This window comes from Callorhinus ursinus, unplaced genomic scaffold (assembly GCF_003265705.2).
Source record: "Callorhinus ursinus isolate GAN/ISIS: 27379988/994484 unplaced genomic scaffold, GSC_fseal_2.0 scaffold4, whole genome shotgun sequence".
In the NCBI taxonomy this organism is placed as follows: Eukaryota; Metazoa; Chordata; class Mammalia; order Carnivora; family Otariidae; genus Callorhinus; species Callorhinus ursinus.
This window is the reverse complement of record NW_027397066.1, coordinates 43,341,880-43,361,546: the sequence shown is the minus strand read 5'-3', so window position 1 is coordinate 43,361,546 and position 19,667 is coordinate 43,341,880. Positions and strand designations below refer to the sequence as shown.

At 41.2% G+C, this 19,667-nt stretch overlaps 1 protein-coding gene across 2 annotated transcripts in view; it reads left to right on the top strand.

Moving 5' to 3' along the window:
* Positions 1-496: 496 nt before the first annotated feature.
* Positions 497-19,667, top strand: part of KDR (kinase insert domain receptor) — a 44,388-nt gene continuing 25,217 nt past the window's right edge. Inside the window, exons 1-13 of one of the 2 annotated variants that reach the window (XM_025887548.2) lie at positions 497-848; positions 5,008-5,101; positions 7,083-7,279; positions 10,895-11,025; positions 11,254-11,422; positions 12,008-12,147; positions 12,819-12,996; positions 14,419-14,533; positions 14,622-14,785; positions 16,633-16,786; positions 17,704-17,827; positions 18,352-18,460; positions 19,303-19,644. In XM_025887548.2, the coding sequence (XP_025743333.1) occupies positions 782-848; positions 5,008-5,101; positions 7,083-7,279; positions 10,895-11,025; positions 11,254-11,422; positions 12,008-12,147; positions 12,819-12,996; positions 14,419-14,533; positions 14,622-14,785; positions 16,633-16,786; positions 17,704-17,827; positions 18,352-18,460; positions 19,303-19,644 (1,984 nt within the window). In that variant the 5' untranslated portion in view covers positions 497-781. The remainder of the gene's footprint in view (positions 849-5,007; positions 5,102-7,082; positions 7,280-10,894; positions 11,026-11,253; positions 11,423-12,007; positions 12,148-12,818; positions 12,997-14,418; positions 14,534-14,621; positions 14,786-16,632; positions 16,787-17,703; positions 17,828-18,351; positions 18,461-19,302; positions 19,645-19,667) is intronic. The other variant, XM_073891694.1, reaches the window with a different exon arrangement.

Here is a 19,667-nt window from a genome sequence, read left to right as displayed (position 1 = left end):
TCCGCTTTTCTCTGGTTGCTTCAACCTGCTGCTGATCCACCGTCTGTCCGCCAGCCACTTCAGGAACGCGCGGACGCCGAAGACGGTCGCAAATTTTGGCGCGCCTCCTGAAGGCTCAGTGTCCGCCTGCGCTCGCCGCGCTGTCCCCTCCTTCGGCACCACCCAGCCCCCACCCGCATCTCGGAGGGCCCCAACCTACTGAAGCTTGGAGTGTCTCAGAAGCCCTTACGGGCTACAGTTCATCTCTACCAGAAATGGAGTTGTTGCGCCTGGGATGTTCCCCCTCCGGAGACTCGGAGCCAGATGCGGTCCCAGGCAAGCGGGGAGACCGGGAGATGTAGTGCGCTGGGGAAGCAGCGGGTCCCGGCTCGGTAGCCGGCTGAGAGGCGGGGCCGGCGGCAGAGGGAAACCCCGCCCCGGCCCCGCCCCTCATAGCCCCGCCCCGAAGCTCTAGAGTTTCGGCCTCTAGCTCCCACCCCGCACTGAGTCCCGGGACCCCGGGAGAGCTGGCGGTGGATGGTTGGGTTTCTTCTGCCCGCGCGGAGCATCACTCGCGCGCTACCGCCAGCCCAGAGCTGTCGCGCAGCGGGGATTTCCTCTCCTCCCGGCACTCGCAGACGCCCCTGCAAGCCGCGGCCGGAGTCAGGGCACCCTCCCCTTTGCGCCCCACAGTCCTGCGCTGCGGCGCTCGTTCCACCTCCGCGCCTTCTTCGCGGGGCTGGCCCAGGGAGAAAGAACCGGCGCCCGAGTCCTGGGCACTGCGCCCGGCGCGAGGTGCGGGATGGAGAGCAAGGCGCTGCTGGCCATCGCTCTGTGGCTCTGCGTGGAGACCAGGGCTGCCTCAGTGGGTAAGGAGCCCACTCCCTAGAAGGAAGGCGGAGAGGTCGGGTGCGGGAGGAGAGATGGGGCGATGTGGAGAGGTCCTGGAGGCCGGATCTAACTCGGAATCAGAGAGCTGGAAAGATGAAAAGTGACTTGACACTTTGTGTTTTTTCATTTACCAATGAGGAAACCGAGGCTCTTTGATTGGCCCAAGATTATCCAGAGAGTTGGTGGTCTCCCGAGCCCAGTTCCTTTTCCACGACTCGGGTCTCCGACCCGGGCCTCGGCTGGAGCGAGTCCTGCGGAGGCGACACACCCTCGGGCTCTCGGGCAGGCGGGGGTGGGAAGGCAGGCGCCCGGGGCTGGCAGGCAAGAGGTGCCCTCGCAGGCAGGAACAGGCTGTGGAACCTTGTCCGGCTGGGCGCACAATCCTCAGCCCGGGCGCGGGGAAGGAAGCCTTGCAGGGAGAGCCGGCCGGTTCGCTCGGATCGCCTGCATCGTGCACTCAGCTCTGCCTCTGCAGGAATCAGGCGGACCCCGGTGTGCTGTTCCCTTCTGGCTGGAACCCACAAACACACCCACTGTATGAGGTGTAGTTCAGGGAGGGAAACTTTTTTTCCTTCCTTGGTGCAGGATGCTGCTGTCCTTGCAGAGAGAAGGTGAAATTGAGCTCCGAGCCGGGGTTGTGACAGCTTCCCAAAATGTCTCCAAGTAACAGTCACCTTCTTATGTAAAACAATCACATCTTTCAAAGCTTTGGTCCTTGGGATAAGCGCATGGTCAGAAGCTCACGTTCTGAAAACTTAACTCTGCGGGACTCGGTAGCTAGATTTAGCGCCACTCCGCGCTTTCTTTACCACCTAAAATTTCAGTCTTCTTCAGGATTAGGAACACACATGCCCTTGATGCAATAAATGTCTGTCTTTCTTCGCTTTACCCGCCCCCACGCCCCCTTCTCATATCTCTTTTCTGTAGCCACAGTTTGCTGATTTCCAGATTTCCACTCTTTGGAGGGTGAGAAAGGGAAGAGGGTGGAGGGGGAAAAAAGCCAAATAATTCAGGGAAAAATTCCTTATATTGAAATAAAAGAATCACATGTCTTTAAAAAGAGACACTCGTATAAAGTAACAAGATCATCTGTCTATAGTTATTAAATTTTCTTAATAATGACTTGGTTCATCAGGGCCAGCTCCACCATGGACAATCATTTGTCCCCGACAAGACCTCTCTCTCCCCCTTTATGGTCTGGAACATGTGGTTGTTCTGTATCCCACAAAGAAGTGAGTTGCTTCTAAGCCTGGGGTGTTTCATCGCGCAGCAGTAGTAACTGTAATCGGGTTGTCCTGAATATAATGATGAGGTTGCCCTTTTGGAGTGTGTGACTTGCTTAATTGGATTGGGCTGTAATTGGTGCCATCAAATTCTAGAGACAGAGGCACTGTTGTTTTTCCTTCCTGTCTTTGAGCTGGAAGGGTAATAGCGCACAAATTAATTAATTTTGGTTAGGGGATTTGAACATAGAAGGGCTTTTTATTGAGTAGCAGCATATGTACTTCTTATAGTTATTTCTTTATAATTTTCTGAAGAGTAGAACTTAAACTTGCCAATAAAAATGAATGAAGCTTAATGGAGCAAAACAAAATTGAATGTTGGTTGGTCTACAGATACGAATTTGAAGTTATCATTATTGATATAGCCTTGTTGAAAAGATTTTTGTTGAATAGTATGGTATTTTCTTAGCTTCCTATGAATGGAGAACATATCTTTAATTAATTTTTTAACATAAGAAAGTGTACCTAGAGTGTGAGATAATCTGTGACAATAATTTATGAGAGATCTTCAAGAACCTCTTATTTTGGTGGCAGAACGAACATGGCTTATTTAGAGCTTTGCCTTTACTACCATTTTTTTTTTCCTCACATAAATGTGCCCAAATAATGGGTTCTTTCTCATTTGGATCATTGTACACATTGTATTAAGTTACTGTTTTCAATATATTTCTCAACCTAGTGTTTCTCAGCCAAGTTTGATACTTGTACTCATCCAAATGAGTTGTTTTCATTTTCCTTTTCTTAAAGTGAGACTCCGTTGTTGGAAGGCTTTTCTATTTTTAAAAACTTTGCTTCATTGTTTGTCTACTTTGGGGGCAGTATTTCCTTCCGTATTGAAAAGGGCTATGCTAATTAACTGAACATGATAAGCCAGATCAATAGCTGTCCAAGAGTCTCCCATAGGGCATGTGTAATTGAGTCATCTGAAATGCTTGTGAAAATGCAGATTTGTAGGGCTAGGGATATCTTACACATCCTAAAGTTTAAGAATTACTAGTCCAAACACAAATCAGTACCCATATCAATTAGTTTCTGAGATTTATTGATATAACTTAATTTCTAGGTTTTTAAAAAAAAACTATGATATTGATCAACAAATCTACAGTTGTGTCAGCAACCTATTTTGCACATCTGGGTGAGTGTATAGAAATATGGGTGATTGAGCTGTTCATTTTTGCCTGCAGCTATTCACATTGAGGTCCACAGATTCAGTGTACTGGATATTTGCACTGGATATTTGCTCACTCTCTTTACCCATACTTTTTCATATCTGTTAATACTCTCTTATTTACCCAACAAGATTAGTGCCAGTTTCGGCCTCGAGAGTCAGTGGTTCTTTTTTAAAAAAATTTTATTTACTTATTTTTAAAATTCTAGTATAATTAACATACAGTGTTATATTATTTTCAGGTCTACAATATAGTGATTCATCAGTTCTGTACATGACTCAGTGCTCATCATGATAAGTGTACTCTTAATCCCCATCACCTATATCGCCCACCCCCCCCACCTCCTCTCCGGTAACCATCAGCTTGTTCTCTATATTTAGAGAGTCTATTTTTTTGTTTGTTTTGTTTCTTAAATTCCACAAATGAGTGAAATCTTTGGTATTTGTTTTTCTCTGACTTCGTTTAGAATAATACTCTCTAGCTCCATCCATGTAGTTGCAAAATGGCAAGGTTTCATTCTTTTTTATGGCTGAATAATACTCCATGGCATCTGCATCTTCTTTATCCACTCATCTATTGATGGACACTGGGTTACTTCCATATCTTGGCTAATGTAAATAATGCTGCAATAAACACAGCAGTGCATGTATCTTTTTGAATTAGTGTTTTCATTTTCTTTGGGTAGAGAGGCTTTTGTTCTTAGTTGATGTGAGTTAAAGATCATATTAAGCTTGGGTGCTTACCCAACATCCATCACTTTTTAAGGTGATGTTTTGGAATCTGGATATTAGTTAAGGCCCTAGCATGGTGGCCGGTTTTTTTTCTTTGATAGTTTTCCATCACTTACTAGCTCTTCCCATTTAGTTCACAGAGAACTCTGTTTTCTTGCTGTGGAGTGATCCATGGTGAGGAATCTGTCCAGTGGTATTTTTAGGTAAATACAGCCTTCTTGTATTGTAAACTTGGTATCAGGAAGAGCTCAGAGCTTTGATTAATAAGTTGAGATTCCCCAATTGTAATTCATTAGCACTACACTTTTTTAGTTACATTCTCTAAGGAAAAGTGTATTAATAGGTGTATTATATGGACACTGGCAAATTTTTTTTTCCCCTCAATTCCTCTCACCTGGTTTTAATGTACAGTCTTCCAACTTTGGCAGTTCAGTTACCAGAGGAAGTGCAGTAGAAAATTGATAAAGGAAAATGAGACAATGTCATGGGCACTCCTCTCCCCTTCAGGGTACATAGATGAATTGTATAGAAATCTCTCTTAGTAGTATTCATTAATCAGCAGTTTAGTCAACTGTGTACATCCTATGCTTTATAAGAAATGTCAGTGGGTCCGTTCCCAAGGGAGTGAGATCATCAGATGAAGGTTCATTTGGTTTCAATGTCCTATATCCTTTTGTAAGACCTTGAAGTTGGCAATGCAGGAAAACAGGAACTCCACCCTAGCTCCATGAATTGCAGAACTTTTGTGTTGGTTTATGACCATCTGCCCATTCTTCCTGTTATGACACAGTTTGTGAACTTTTACTGGGAATGGTGAAAAGTAAATTCACAGTTTTACACAATGAATTGCTGAAGAGGCCTTTTAAAGTATAGAGTGTGCATTGTTTATGGAAGGTGTTTCCTATTGGGTCTGACTCAGTGGCAACTATAGTCATTTATTTAATTTGTTTCTAGGTTTGCCTAGTGTTTCCCTTGATCCACCCAGACTCAGCATACAAAAAGACATACTTACAATTATGGCTAATACAACTCTTCAGATTACTTGCAGGTAAGGATTCATTTTAGATTCAGATTTCCTAGGTTAAGTAACTGATTGTTTATTGAGGGAAAAATAATTTACATAGCAGAACTGTAATAGAGTTGTAGTAATTGTAAGTAGTGAGGTTTCTAATAAATGATTTAATAATGAAAAATTAGAAAGCTCTTCTCCCCAAAATTTTGTATTATTTTTCTGGAATTTTTTTCCTGCTATTCTCTGCCAACACACACAACACACACACACATGCACACATGCACACAGTACAGCACCTGGCACATAGTAAATAGTAGACATTCAATAAATATTGAATGAATAAGTGAAATTAAGGACTTACCCTCTTACCCTTAGGGATGGAGTTGAAGGGGTTTGGGGCCATATTTATTATATTCAGAATGGCTCTTGGACATTTGTTTAGCCCTTGCCAGGAATTTTATTTTATGATAAAATTATGACTGTAGTAGCAGTTTAATATTTAGCCATTAATATTACTGAGTGCATGTTCTGCACAGGTAATGGACTTCATGCTTTGGCTTGATGTTCTGGAATGCCTCTCTTCTCATTTGCTAGCAAGAAGTCATGCTACTGTTTTTTGCTAACTGGGGAAACCAGGTTCTTTGAAAGGAAGAAGATGTATTTAGATTTTGTCTCGTAGCCCCAACCACAAAAGGAAAGGTAGAAGACCTTAGGGTTTAATGCAGTGACCCGGAGGCTTCTCAGGAACGTCGCAGTGTGTCTTTGGCAGAGGTGTGGAGAGATGGGTGGAGGTGATGTTGCCCTCTGAGAAGAGAGCCAGGGGTCCACAGAGAACCTTGGGCAGCTTACTGCCATTGTTTACACTTGATGAACACCAATGTTCATCACAACGCAGATCTATTTTAGACTGTGGACTGTGAAGGATACTCTCATCCCCTTATCTAAGGTAGGTAACCAATATAGAGCCCTTGGGAGAAGACATAGTAACCGTGCTATTTCTCCAGCTTTGCTATGAGAAGACACATTTCTTAGTGGATTTTCCTCTTACCCTTCCTCAATAACAGAGGCTATTTAAAATCCTCAAAGATTCCATACTCGCTTTTAAAACTCATTCAAAAGAATTTCTTAGGTCCTGAAAAAGCCATGGAGTATGTTAAAGTAACTTCACTAATGTAGCTGCAACTTCATGTAAATTTCAAATTCTTTGAAAGAAGAATCAATGATGTTACATTCTCTTTGATGTGGACTATCTTTCTTAAGGCTTTGCCCAGAAATGCTGCAATGAAAGTAATCTTTGTTTGAATGCAGTCTGTATAAGGTCCAATGAGGCTCTTAGACAGTTCCACCGTCTTCCTTCTGAACCTCACTTCTTATTGTCCTGCCTGCCCACTGTTACCTGACTACTCTGGCTTCCATGCCATTCCCCTGATACTCCAAATACTCCTGCCCCAAGACCTTTACATTTTCTGTTCCCTCTGCCTGGAACACTGTTCCTCCTTATATTCATATGGCTTCATCAAGCCCCCTCCCACCAGAACTCTTTACTCTTTGTATATTCTATGTTTTCTCCACAGTACTTACCACCACCTTACATTTTACTTACACTACATATTTTACTTACTTTAAAAAAAAATTCAGCTTTGTTGAGGTTTACTTACTATTTCATTGCCTGTTTCCTCTAACTAGACAAGTTCCATAAAGGCATTGATTTTTGTCTGATTTGTTCACTGCTGTATCCCCGGACTTTAACAACACTTGGCATATAGCACCTGCTTAAGAAACATTTGTTGAGTGAAAGAGTTAATTAATAGAAAACTCAGGAATCCTTATCAGTGGTGTCCAAAGCTGAGTTTAGGGCTTTTTGTCATTTGTGCATTCAGCCTGTCATTGTTGGTAGAAGGCTGTGAATCTGTCTGTTGAGTTTATATAAGTTTGAGAAACAAACCTTCTGTTTTCTTAGAAACAGCCTCATAGTGTGGTATTTCCCATGATCACTTCCCTGGAATTAATTTTTCAGGGGGCGGAGGGACTTGGACTGGCTCTGGCCCAATAATCAGAGTGGCTCTGAGAAAAGAGTGGAGGTGACCGAGTGCAGGGACAGCCTCTTCTGTAAGATGCTCACGATTCCGAAAGTGATTGGAAATGATACCGGAGCCTACAAGTGCTTCTACCGGGACACTGAAATGGCCTCGGTCATTTATGTCTACGTTCAAGGTAAGTAGTTACATGGCATTCATTTCCCAAGCTGATTTACCGGGTATAAAACACGATAGGCAGAGAAGAATCAAGTACAATGGAGTACGACAAAAGGCTTGCTCCAAAGGCTGTTTGCCAACAGGAATACACAAATTTCTTCTCTCTCAAGGTTTCCTCTGAGAATAAGACTCATTGATTTGTTCTGGAACGTGGGCCCCGTTACATCTCTTTTGCCCAGTTAGTGGGCTTCTGCTCTTTGTTTCTAAGGGAAATCTGCATTCACAATTGGCTATAGGGATTTATAAAGAGCCTTCTGGTATTTGAGAAAAAGAACCTGAAATCCTTGAAAAGGAGGGTTCAGGGGTGCGTTATGGAGAGGTTTCTGTGGAGAGATAGGTTATCTACAACAGGGTAGGAGATTTTCTCAAGAATGCGCAGGGAAACAGCCAAGGGCTCTGGAGCTTTTATGTACATGAGAACTTTTCTTTTCCGACTTATACTTTGTGAAAAACAATTTCCATCTTCTTGTGCAAATGAAGATACTACCTCAAAGGGCTTTTTGAGGACAGTATTTCTTTCCTTTGCTTGTGTGGTCCAAGATCTTGGATGATACACAACATCTTTCCAGAGTTTGCAATTTGGGATTGACACCATGGAGGTCAATTTAACATCCATGTAGAATAAAACACAATGTTACATGTATTTAGTATTTATAATATAAATTATTTTTTCTTTTGAGTTTCAAAAATCTTATACTATCTTAATTTTCATGTGGAAACCTGACTTAACTGATGATAGTTATAATTCTGTCAGACAATTTTGGGGAATGTTAGTGTTGCATAGTACTTTTCTTGGATATACTAAATATTTTTCTTTCCAGTGAAATTGAGCTGTTTAGACATTTTATTTGTTCATTTGTATATATATATATATTTGTTTTATATATATATTATTTGTTCATTTGTGTATATATATATATATATATATATATATATATATATATTTATATCCTGGAGGATTTGAGGCAGGTGAAGATGGCTTAGACTTTTTTCCAGAAACATCTTTTATAGAATGGGAATTTCATTAGCTTTGGGAAATACACTTGCATATCTCCATTTACATTTCAATAGTGCAATATGGCCAGTGCAGTGGGAAATGGAGACTACATCAAAATAACGTATGTCATTCCTGGACTGCACAATATTGAGAATTATTTTTGCCTAGGGTGAGCACAGTCCAAGATAGAATTCTGTGCCCTTCTCCTTCCTCTGCAGAATTTGAAAGAGACAAGGCTCAGATCTTGGAGAATTTCTGGCTCCTTTTGATCTGGCAGTCTTAGGAGATCAGGCTTTCTCAGAAGATTGCAAGGATTTCCTGCTTTTAGCCTGTCTGGAAATACTACAAGATGAACCTCTCCCGTAATATCTCGTTATTTCCTTCTCCCCAAGTCAGGAAACCTGGAGACATGTGAAAATCCATTTCATGAGTTACAGTAAATATTTTATTTTGAGAGGATGGGTGGTTGTTTGGGTTTCTTTTGTTTATTTCCTTTTTTTGGAAGACTGAAATAGAATTGATTTACTGAATAGCTTTAGTCTTACGTAAGGGGTTAACTTAGCTTCCAAAGACTTGTTGGAAGCAAGCTTGGTAATATTTCACAGTACGTGGATGAAAGGTAGGTAATATTCAGAAGTAGCAATCCCAGGCACTGTTTATTTGTACATTGCCTGTCTTTGGGTATACCATTAAATTCTGCTGCTTGTCTAAGCCTAATGTTCTAGGAGGTGAGCTGTCCAAGATTTTAACACTGAGAAAGAAAGCACTGAAGTATTCCCTATGGACGGCCCTTTAATGTCCCCTCTGGTCCCTACCTTGCTTCCTTAGTCTTCTGACCCCATTGCCTCCAGCAATGGATGGAGCCAGGAAGTGGGTCTTGGCCTCCTAAGATAATGGCTATGACATGTGGTGGGCTGGATTGGCTGCCTTTCTGTGCTTTCCAGCTGGGAAGGAAATCAAACTTCTGCTGTTGCAGGGAATTATCTGCCTTTCTCCCCTTGGTTTAATTAACTCTTTGTTTACTTGGACCAGCCATCCTGAAGAGCTCTGGAAATGCTCGATCAGGTGTGTTGGGCATAGCAGTCTGACCCATTATCTCTGTGAGATTTCAAGTACAACTTCACACTATGGCGACTCTATCTCTGGGGAGTAGACTATTTTCCCAGTGGTGTATTCACATTGTAGGAACAATGTTAGAATGACATTAAAATCACTTTTTTGTTCTTCTCGCTTTTTGCCATGGTGGTTTTTGAGTTTTTAATCATTGAAGATATTAATGATTGCTGAATTTTAGACTGAACTAAATAACCACTGAACATTATTTTATAAAGAATCTCATATCTAGTGTTCACAACCTTAAAATACCCACATCAATTTTTCTCTTGAATAATTAAATCAGAAAGTTGTTATTTTCTGCTTATTTTAAAGATCCTTTGGAATCCATTAGTTTATTTTCATGACCCTTGGACATTATTTGCCTAAAGAGAGAACATACTTTTTTTAAGCATCAATAAAATTCAGTAGGTAAAGTACAGATTTAACTTTAAAATTAATTTAAAATTTAAAAAATTACTTAAAAATTTATGTACTTGAAAAGTATTTAGTATCCGGAACCGCCATCTTCCAGTAATTTGCCAAAATGACCAACACAAAGGGAAAGAGGAGAGGTACCCGCTATATGTTCTCTAGGCCTTTTAGAAAACATGGAGTTGTTCCTTTGGCCACATACATGCGAATCTATAAGAAAGGTGATACTGTGGACATCAAGGGAATGGGCACTGTTCAAAAAGGAATGCCCCACAAATGTTACCATGGCAAAACTGGAAGAGTCTACAATGTTACTCGGCATGCTGTTGGCATTGTTGTAAACAAACAAGTTAAGGGCAAGATTCTTGCCAAGAGAATTAACGTATGCATTGAGCACATTAAACACTCAAAGAGCCGAGACAGCTTCCTGAAGCGTGTGAAGGAAAATGGTCAGAAAAAGAAGGAAGCCAAAGAGAAAGGTACTTGGGTTCAACTGAAGCGCCAGCCTGCCCCACCCAGAGAAGCACACTTTGTGAGAGCTAATGGAAAGGAGCCTGAACTGCTGGAACCCATTCCCTATGAATTCATGGCATGATAAATGTAAAGAAAATAAAAGACCTCAAGACAAAAAAAAAAAGAAAAGTATTTAGTATCTATGAAGAATGTATATGTGTATATGAAAATGATATGAAAAATTAAGTATGCTCCTTCATTTTGAAAAAAATTATAACGATCCATCTGTTTAAATGCAGAACCTATAAAATATACTCTACTTGTTGATGATCCTAGTGAAAGGAGTCGAATTCATTCTAGGAATTTTCTTTCAGATTTTTTCACACACACACACACACACACACACACACAACACACCCTTTCTGCAGCATATCTTTGGAGCCAGATATCTACTAGCAGACCAACCTGTGGATCCCTTTGCCTGGTGTGAAATGTCATTCTCAATCATTTGCTTATCTGGTTAGAGTTTATGAACTGGAAACAAGATCAACTTTTCTAGTAAATGTCATTAACTAAGGGAATTAATTTTTCTTCTAGATTACAGATCTCCATTTATTGCTTCTGTTAGCGACCAACATGAAGTTGTGTACATCACTGAGAAGAAAAACAAAACTGTGGTGATTCCATGTCTTGGGTCCGTTTCCAACCTCAATGTGTCACTTTGTGCAGTAAGTTACATCTTTTTCAGTCACCTCTCATGTTTTCATAATATTAAGATGGGTAGCCTGTATGTAATATCAACCACGTGTTTTAAAGATCCTCAGGGAAGGGTCAAAATGACAACAAATAAAACCAATTTATATTCTTTAGTGATAAATTCTTTAGTGATCATTTTACATGGTTTTCACTTTTGGATAGCACTTTATTCAATATTTGATATTTCTTTTTCTACCCAGAGGTACCCAGAAAAGAGGTTTGTTCCTGATGGTAACAGAATTTCCTGGGACAGTAAGAAAGGCTTTACTATCCCCAGCTACATGATCAGCTATGCTGGCATGGTCTTCTGTGAAGCAAAAATTAATGATGAAAGTTACCAGTCTATTATGTACATAGTTGTGGTTGTAGGTAAGTGGACAGTTTACGTATCATTAAATCAGACATTAAATATTGGTTTCCTATATTAAGATCCTGGAGATTAAGGTGTTGGGGGAAGGACAAAGGATATTGAAAAATATCTTAATTCAAGATCTGGTGTGGGGCAATTCATTACATCTGCTCTTCTCTACCGAATAAACCTGTGTGCAATTGAGTTTTTCTCTTTTCTTGCCAAAACCAAGGACGGAAAAGAGTGTTATTATCGGAGCATATTTTATGGAAAATTCAATGTTCAGAACATTGCTTGCCATCAGTTCTTTTAATTATACCTATTTTATGGAAAGTTCAGTAATTTACTAAGGCTGGCTTTGCTGGCTATTGACTATTCAAATTTTACTGCTTTTCTATCCACTGGGCTACATCTTTGAGATTCCTGCAGGTTTACTTTGTAAGTCTCTGTAGGCCATTTTGCTGGAAGGTACCAAGTATTGGTGAGACACTCAGGGAAAAATGATGTGGCACATTTTGAAATTGCATCATTTTCGAAAAAATCCATGCAAAGTTATAGATTTGTTTTCTCTCTCTTTCTCTGTATTTTCAATTTACTTGCTCCAGGGTACAAGATTTATGATGTGGTTGTCAGCCCCCCTCTCGAAGTTGAGCTGTCTGTTGGAGAGAGGCTTGTCTTAAATTGTACAGCAAGGACTGAACTAAATGTGGGGATTGACTTCAACTGGGAATATCCTTCTTTGAAGGTAACACTAGCAATTCAAAGCCAGACCTCTCAATACTTTGATAATAAGCCCCAATGGAATTGGCTTAAGAGATAGGGAACTCTCTGGCCAGATAAAATGTAAGGGCCTTAACTCTCAATCTCTCTCTTTCACACACACACACACACACACACACACACACACACACACACACACATGCACACACAGTTTAAAAGAACTGCAGAACATATAGCATCCATGGAAAACAGATGCAATGCCAAGAACTCGGTCCCACTCTGCTTCTCTCAGGCTGTGAAGATGAATTTTCTCTAGGTGATTACATCTTGTCAGGTTGTATTATTTCTCTGTGCTCCAAAGTCTTTTTTATATTTTCCCTTTAAGGGAATTTGTCTTCAAGAGGTGGCATAAAACATACTTCTCCTTAAGCAGTGGTCATATTTGCTTGTGTTTCTGTAGTACATATCCATCTCATTCCCACTATGTGAGGCTTTAAAAACCTTAATTCAGTTGGTTCCATTTATTTCTCCTGAAACCAAATATATTGGTTGCTTAGATGATATGAAATGTTCTGAAGTCCCTTATTTTTAGCATGAATAGTGTTCTCCAAGGGCCAAGACTTGATCTTGTGGGTATCTAGAAGCTACCAGGTAATGTTATGGTGGACTTTGAAAGTTCAGTGAACTCTTTTTCAGCATCGACATAAAAAACTTGTTATCCGAGACCTAAAAACCCAGTCTGGGAGTGAGATGAAGAAATTTTTGAGCACCTTGACTATAGATGGTGTAACCCGGAGTGACCAAGGGCAGTATATCTGTGAGGCTTCCAGTGGGATGATGACCATGAAGAGCAACACATCAGTCAGGGTCCATGGTAAGCTAAGATCTCCTTTGGAATTATGCTGTGCCTTGAAAAGTGAGATAACTTAAATAAGTTTAAGTCAGCTAGTGATTCCTGTTTTGTTCATTCAGAAGACATTTTTGAGCTCCTGCTAGGGAGGCCATATGACCCAGATGTCAAGAGCACAACTTGGTTCAAATCCCCACTTTAATAATGAGATGAGCTAATACAGTAAGCCCTCACTAAATTTTACTTGTTGCGATTGTTGTTAATGCTATTATTAGTAGTATATTATCTAAGTATTATTATCTAAGATAGTTTTTAAATTTTCATTTTATTGCAAGGCCGAGAGGTCTGTGTGAATAAGCATGGGCTTTGTAATTGGAGAAGCCTGGATTTAATTACTATCTGTGGGGCTTTGAACAAATAACCTAATTTCTTATTTATTCTCTTCCACTAATGTCACATAATAACACATAAATGTCTCAGTTTAGGTGATAATTCATATGGCACCCAACTTACAGGCCTTGGTAATGATTTTGGATTTTATAATATGGGAAATCATAGAAGGGTTTGAGCAGAGAGAGACATGCTCCAGTCTATGTTTTTGTAGGATTACTATGTATTTTTTTGAGAAATACTTTCGGGAAGTAAGGGCAGAAGTAGGGAGTCCAGTGGGGGGCTTGTTGCTGTTTGCTGTTATCCAGGTGAGAGATGGTGAGTGGCTTGGAGAAATGATCTGGTTCTGGATACATTTTTGAAGATAGAGCCAGCAGGATCTGCCTTTTGACTTAATGGCTGTAGGGGGTAAGAGAAAAAGAATGGAAGATGATTTGAATTTTTAGTGTGAGCAAGTGAGTGAATGGTGGTTTTATTTACTTAGCTAGGGAAGGCTGACAGGGAAGTAAGACTTGGAAAAACAGGGTTGGGTCTGTTTATTTGGACATGCCTACTAAACATCCAAGTGGAGATATTTTATATATAAACCTGGAACCCAGAGAAGTCAGGGGAGGAAATAGAAATTTAGTAGGAATGTGGGTGGCACTTTATGGCTGAGCCTGGAGGAAGGTGTAGCTAAGGAGGAGTCGTCTGAGGACTGAGTCCTGGGGCATAGAGTCGATAGGGATAGGGCGCCATAGGAGCAGAGAAGGAGCACCCTACGGTCCCTGGAGGACTTGGAGAAAGCTTCACAGAGGAGCAAATGCTTGAATTGAGACTGGAGCAGTCGGTAGGCTTGCAATGTGCACCTGGAGAGAGAGGAAAGCAAATGCAGAGGCCAGTTGTGTGGGAGAAGCTGGACTGTGGACAAGGAAAGGAAGTGTGGGGAAATCCCTGCACTGTGGCAACTCAGACTCCCCAGATCGTTGACACTTCACGTGAAATGAAAAACTAAACCAAATGACCATTTATAATAAGTTGACATTTATGAGAATAATTATTTTTGTTTTCTTCCAGAAAAACCTTTTGTTGCTTTTGATAGTAGCATGGAATCTTTGGTGGAAGCCACAGTGGGAGACCGTGTTAAAGTCCCCGTGAAGTACCTTGCTTACCCTACCCCTGAAATAAAATGGTAAGTATTGCAAATAAATGCAAAGTGTTGTTCCACTTGAAAGAAAACCCTTAAATTATACTAATTCCTGGGATTTTTCCCCCCCAAGGTATAAAAATGGAAGACCCATTGAGTCCAATCACACAATAAAAGGGGAGAAGGAACTGATTATTATGGAAGTGAGTGAAAAAGATACAGGAAATTATACTGTTGTCCTCACCAATCCCATGTCAAAGGAGAAACAGAGCCACGTGGTATCTCTGCTTGTGAATGGTGAGTTTATTCAGGTTTCCTTCTCTGCCCAAAACTGATTATAAAGAGTACGATTAAATCTTCTTAAACAGCCAGGCCACCATTCCTTTGTCACCTCTTGCTTCACTCACATCATGAATGGGCTTCTATTTATAAAAATGATCCAGATCAGTGGAGTTGAAGTGAAGTACAGGGCGGTGCGCTCTGGACATGTTTGCTTCAGGGGCCATGTAAATGGACTGTTTGGTGTCAAACGCAGTATTGACTTAGATGATATACTTGATGGCTATATGCTGTGAAATAAGGATGCCTACAGGGACAGTTGCCATACCACCTTTGCTCTTGTCTCGTGAAATTGCGCACCTGGCATGCAAATGTGCAAGTGTCTTTTCGCATTTTGTGGGAAGCTGCTAGTTTGATGCACAGGCAGGTTCCAACTCAGAAGGCTTTTGCAGGCTGACACTGTTGGCTTCTTGGAACTTAAAAAACATTTTTTTTTTTTTTAAAAAAAAACAGGAGTCTAGGATCTATCTGACTCTGAGGCTATGAAGAGAAGATACTAAGTTTATGATTTAAGGATGATTTGAACGTTGTTTTTCCAAACTGAAAGTGTTCTGGGTGGGGAATAAAATGGTATCATGGAAAGTGTAGGAGATGTAAAACCGATGTACAACAGGTGTCTTTATAGCAGGACTTATCAGGACCTTTATTTAACGTGTTCATATATATTGCCATTCTCCAGGGGAAGAGACATAGAGTATGGAGGGTTTGACAAAGTTATTTGACCAGAGCATCCCCCTCCCACCCTGGAAATCCATTTAATCTCTTGTCCCAAACAGTTTGGGAAATGCTTTTCTGTTGGAATTCTTTGTTCTCCCTTATCGGCATGGCATATGAAAACTTTGGGATCTTCTTTTGTAAATTAAGGTGTTTCCCCATATATCCTGCCACCACTCTGTATGTCTGCTGAGCTCTTCATTTCTTTTCTGGGACATCAGCTTCAGGGAATATTTTAAAGTGTCACTCAAAAGCCACTCAGGAGTAGGGCCTTGGGGAATGGCGAGAAGCTGGAAAGCTAATAAGTAGGGTAGGGAGAAGAAAATGAACACAAAATAAAGATGTAAAAACGGACAGTGAATAACCCCATCTCAAGAATTCATGAAGTTACTACTACACATTTGATTCACCCTAACATTTACCCTGCTATATAAAATAAACATGAAAAAGTCAAAATTTGAGAGTATAATTTGAAGCTTTAAGTTGATAGTGATGGGGGAATAGTTTTGCATTAATGACTTTGGAACCAAAAAAGGAAAGTGAGAATAAAAGGGTGAGACAGAGGGGGAGGGGGAAGGAAGAAATGGCAGGGAGGGAGGGAGAGAGGGAGGGAGGAAGGAAGGAAGGGAGCGGAGGAAGTAGAGGGAGAAGGAAGAGAGGTGGGTTACCTTGGGCAAGTCATTTAATGTTTCTGTTTCATTTTTCTCATGTGTGATTAGGTGAATTAATCTATGCAGAACACTTAGAACAATGGCTTGCACATCCTGAACGTATTTGCTGTGCTAGTCACAATGATTTTCTTTCTTTCTGATCTTTTGAGATTGGGAGCACAGGGAGAGTTATCCTTATCATGTAGACCAAGAAAAACTGAGGCAGAGGGTGGCCAGACTTGCACACAGTCCTCCACTTATGGGGATGATGGTTATCCCTAGAAGTCACATCTCCCGTGTCCAAGTCTAGATGTTCTTTGAAAAACAAAAGGAGGGCAAAATCATATGCTTATAGAAGCATAGGCTTCAGTTGATGAAAACTTCCACTTTCTGTTCCTCAAAGCGGATTGACAATTAAAACGTGGGTTTTCCCATCTCTAGTCCCACCCCAGATTGGTGAGAAGTCCCTGATCTCTCTGGTGGATTCTTACCAGTATGGCACCACACAGATGCTGACATGCACGGTCTACTCCGTCCCGCCGCCACATCACATTCGCTGGTATTGGCAGCTGGAGGAGTGCGCGTACAAGCCCGCGTGAGTAGCCTGGGGCCTCTTTTTGCCTGTTGTTGTGCATTTCTTACCGTACGCTGTGGTATGACTCCATTCCACCCCGAGAAGGCCATTCCTAAGAAAGTTATGCCCCAAGTGGTCCTTTTGCTATCTTTCCATCTTTCTCCATGTCTTACGTTTTAGGATAAGTCTTTCCTTGGGGTGCCCCACCTTGAGATTAGATAGCTCTCTCTTCCTAGCTTAGCCCTAGTGTGCACACCTCTCCAAACGCAGGCTCTTCGATCACTTTGCCAATTGCTAATCTTTGGTGTTTCTCCTTATACCAATCAAGTGGTGAATGCCACCCTCTCTCCTTCTTATCTGGAAGAAGGTCCATCTCAGAGGAAGAGCTGATGGATATGAGGGAGCCACAGGCCTGGCTGCAGCCTTTGGATTCTCAGGCCCAGCTTATCAGGTTCTCACATAAGTCCAGACATCCTTAGGAAGACAAAACAACAGGCCACCCACTACCACCCCAAGCAGTTCACTTCCTGTTGTTGTTTTTGAGATGGCCACTACTAGTTTCTTCCTCAGATGCTGACCGTTTCCTACACAAAGGCCCCAGTCCCAGGGAGATTACTTTAAGAAGCCCAGTGACTTCTTAGTTTCCTTGTCTTCCTTTGAACTAAATTAGCTTGAATTGTCTTGTCGATTCAATTTATGAATGGAGGTTTGTTCCCAGAATAGCTGTTTCCCTCCTGTATCCTGAATGAATCTACCTAGAACCTCTTCCTTTTTTGCTGAGGCCTATTTTTAATTGGCGCCAAATCATGTAATAAGGTAGTGTGCGTTGAAAGTTATTTCCAAGAACATAATCACCAAAGTCAGACTCCTTTCCTTGCTATGGATTTGAACTAAAGAAAAATTAATTCATAATAGGAGCTGTTCTTTCTTCCTTATAGCCAAGCTGTCTTCATGACAAACCCATATACTTGTAAAGAATGGAGAAATGTGGATGACTTCCAGGGGGGAAATAAGATTGAAGTCAACAAAAATCAATTTGCCATAATTGAAGGAAAAAACAAAGTGAGTTTGAAGTTCTTTAATTTGAAAAGCTGTCTCTCTCTCTTTTCTGGAAGGATAGAAGTATGGAGTGGAAGCATGGCGTCAATCATATGTGAAGGATATTGGAGATTGATAGTCACATTAATTGTACAATAAAATACTAACATATTAAGTTAGTTTGAAAGCACCAATGACTTTTAGAAGCACCATTGACTTATTAATATCTTATCAGAGAAAGGTAAAACAAGTATGCCGTTAAATCTGTACATCTTTTGTAAGGTGATTCTGATTTTACAAATACAGAAATGAGAAAATGTGTACAGTGTTAAAACACTTTATTTTCTTTTTGGTTTCCAATGCCCGTTTTGTGTAATGCATGAGCCACAGCAGCATAATTATAATTGGGTGGATTTGAGAAGGTCAATGCAGTAATATGAATGGAGTAGGAAGGTCTCACAGGTTGAATTTTAGTCTGAAAGCATGTGCATAAACACAGCCTCCATTGTTTATGGCCTGGGATTTGTGTTTTGTTTTGTTTTTCATAGACTGTAAGTACCCTTGTTATCCAAGCGGCAAATGTGTCAGCTTTGTACAAATGTGAAGCCATCAACAAAGTTGGGAGAGGAGAGAGGGTGATCTCCTTCCACGTGACCAGTGAGTACCACTCTGCAAGGGGGGGTTGGGTGTCTCACCAGGTGGGTGCTAAGCTGTCTGATACTCTGTGGTCCTTGCCATTCCTGAGTGGCATGGTGTTTCAGGAGAGGACTTGGACTGAATCTGGGTGCTTTCATTCATAAATGAAGACTCCTCAGCTAGCTTCGGGCTCATGTGAAGTCAGTACAACTGACTCTCCCATTCCCTCAGAGGAGAGAATGGTTTCATATAGTTTTTAGCCACAAGTCCTATCTCATAGATATGGCTCCACCATCCAAGTGTAACACAGTGCTTGGCTTCTTGGGGTTCCTTCAGTATTGTTGGGCTTGTTGCTGAACAGTTGACAGCTTGAGTTTTCTGGAGGGAATTGTAATGACTTAGGGGCAGTTTCCTCCCAATGTTGCTGATTCTGCCTGTTCATCTTAGTTTTATGGATAAGCTTTAGCTGACTGGACTAGGTGAAAGAGTTCAGTCCGGGCTAATTGTCATAAATATAGCTTTAATGTCATTGAGTGTGATGTGTCAATGAGGAACTAATTTATAAAGTTCCATGTTATAATTATCTGCTTTGAATATGTTTTGGATTTTTTTAATCTCAAAAACTGTGTTTAGATAGAGTTTAAAGTGGAGATTTGATATGTATCTGTGGAATGCATCTTGGTAAAATAGTACATTTTGGGGCCCGAACTGTCTAGTTTGGTTGTCTCCTTGTATTACATTGTTTGGGATTGCTAGAGCTTCAGTTTTCTTGGTGCTTTATAGCAGTCCGAAGGCGACAAGAAGAGAATTGTGTGCTGTCCAAATTAAATCATCATTTTCTAACCTTGGCTTTTATATTTCAGGGGGCCCTAAAATCACTTTGCAACCTCACACCCAGCCCACCGAACAGGAGAGCGTGTCTTTGTGGTGCTCTGCAGACAGAACTATGTTTGAGGACCTCACGTGGTACAAGTTTAGCCCACAGGCTCTGCCAATCCGTTCGGGAGAGTTGCCCACACCTGTTTGCAAGAACTTGGATGCTCTTTGGAAAATGAACTCCACCAAGATCTCTAATGGCACAAGTGACATTTTGATCATGGAGCTCCAGAACGCATCCTTGCAGGACCAAGGAGACTATGTGTGCTTTGCTCAGGACAGGAAGACAAAGAAAAGACACTGTGTGGTCAGACAGCTCACAGTTTTAGGTAGGGAGGCAATTCTGGGTCAT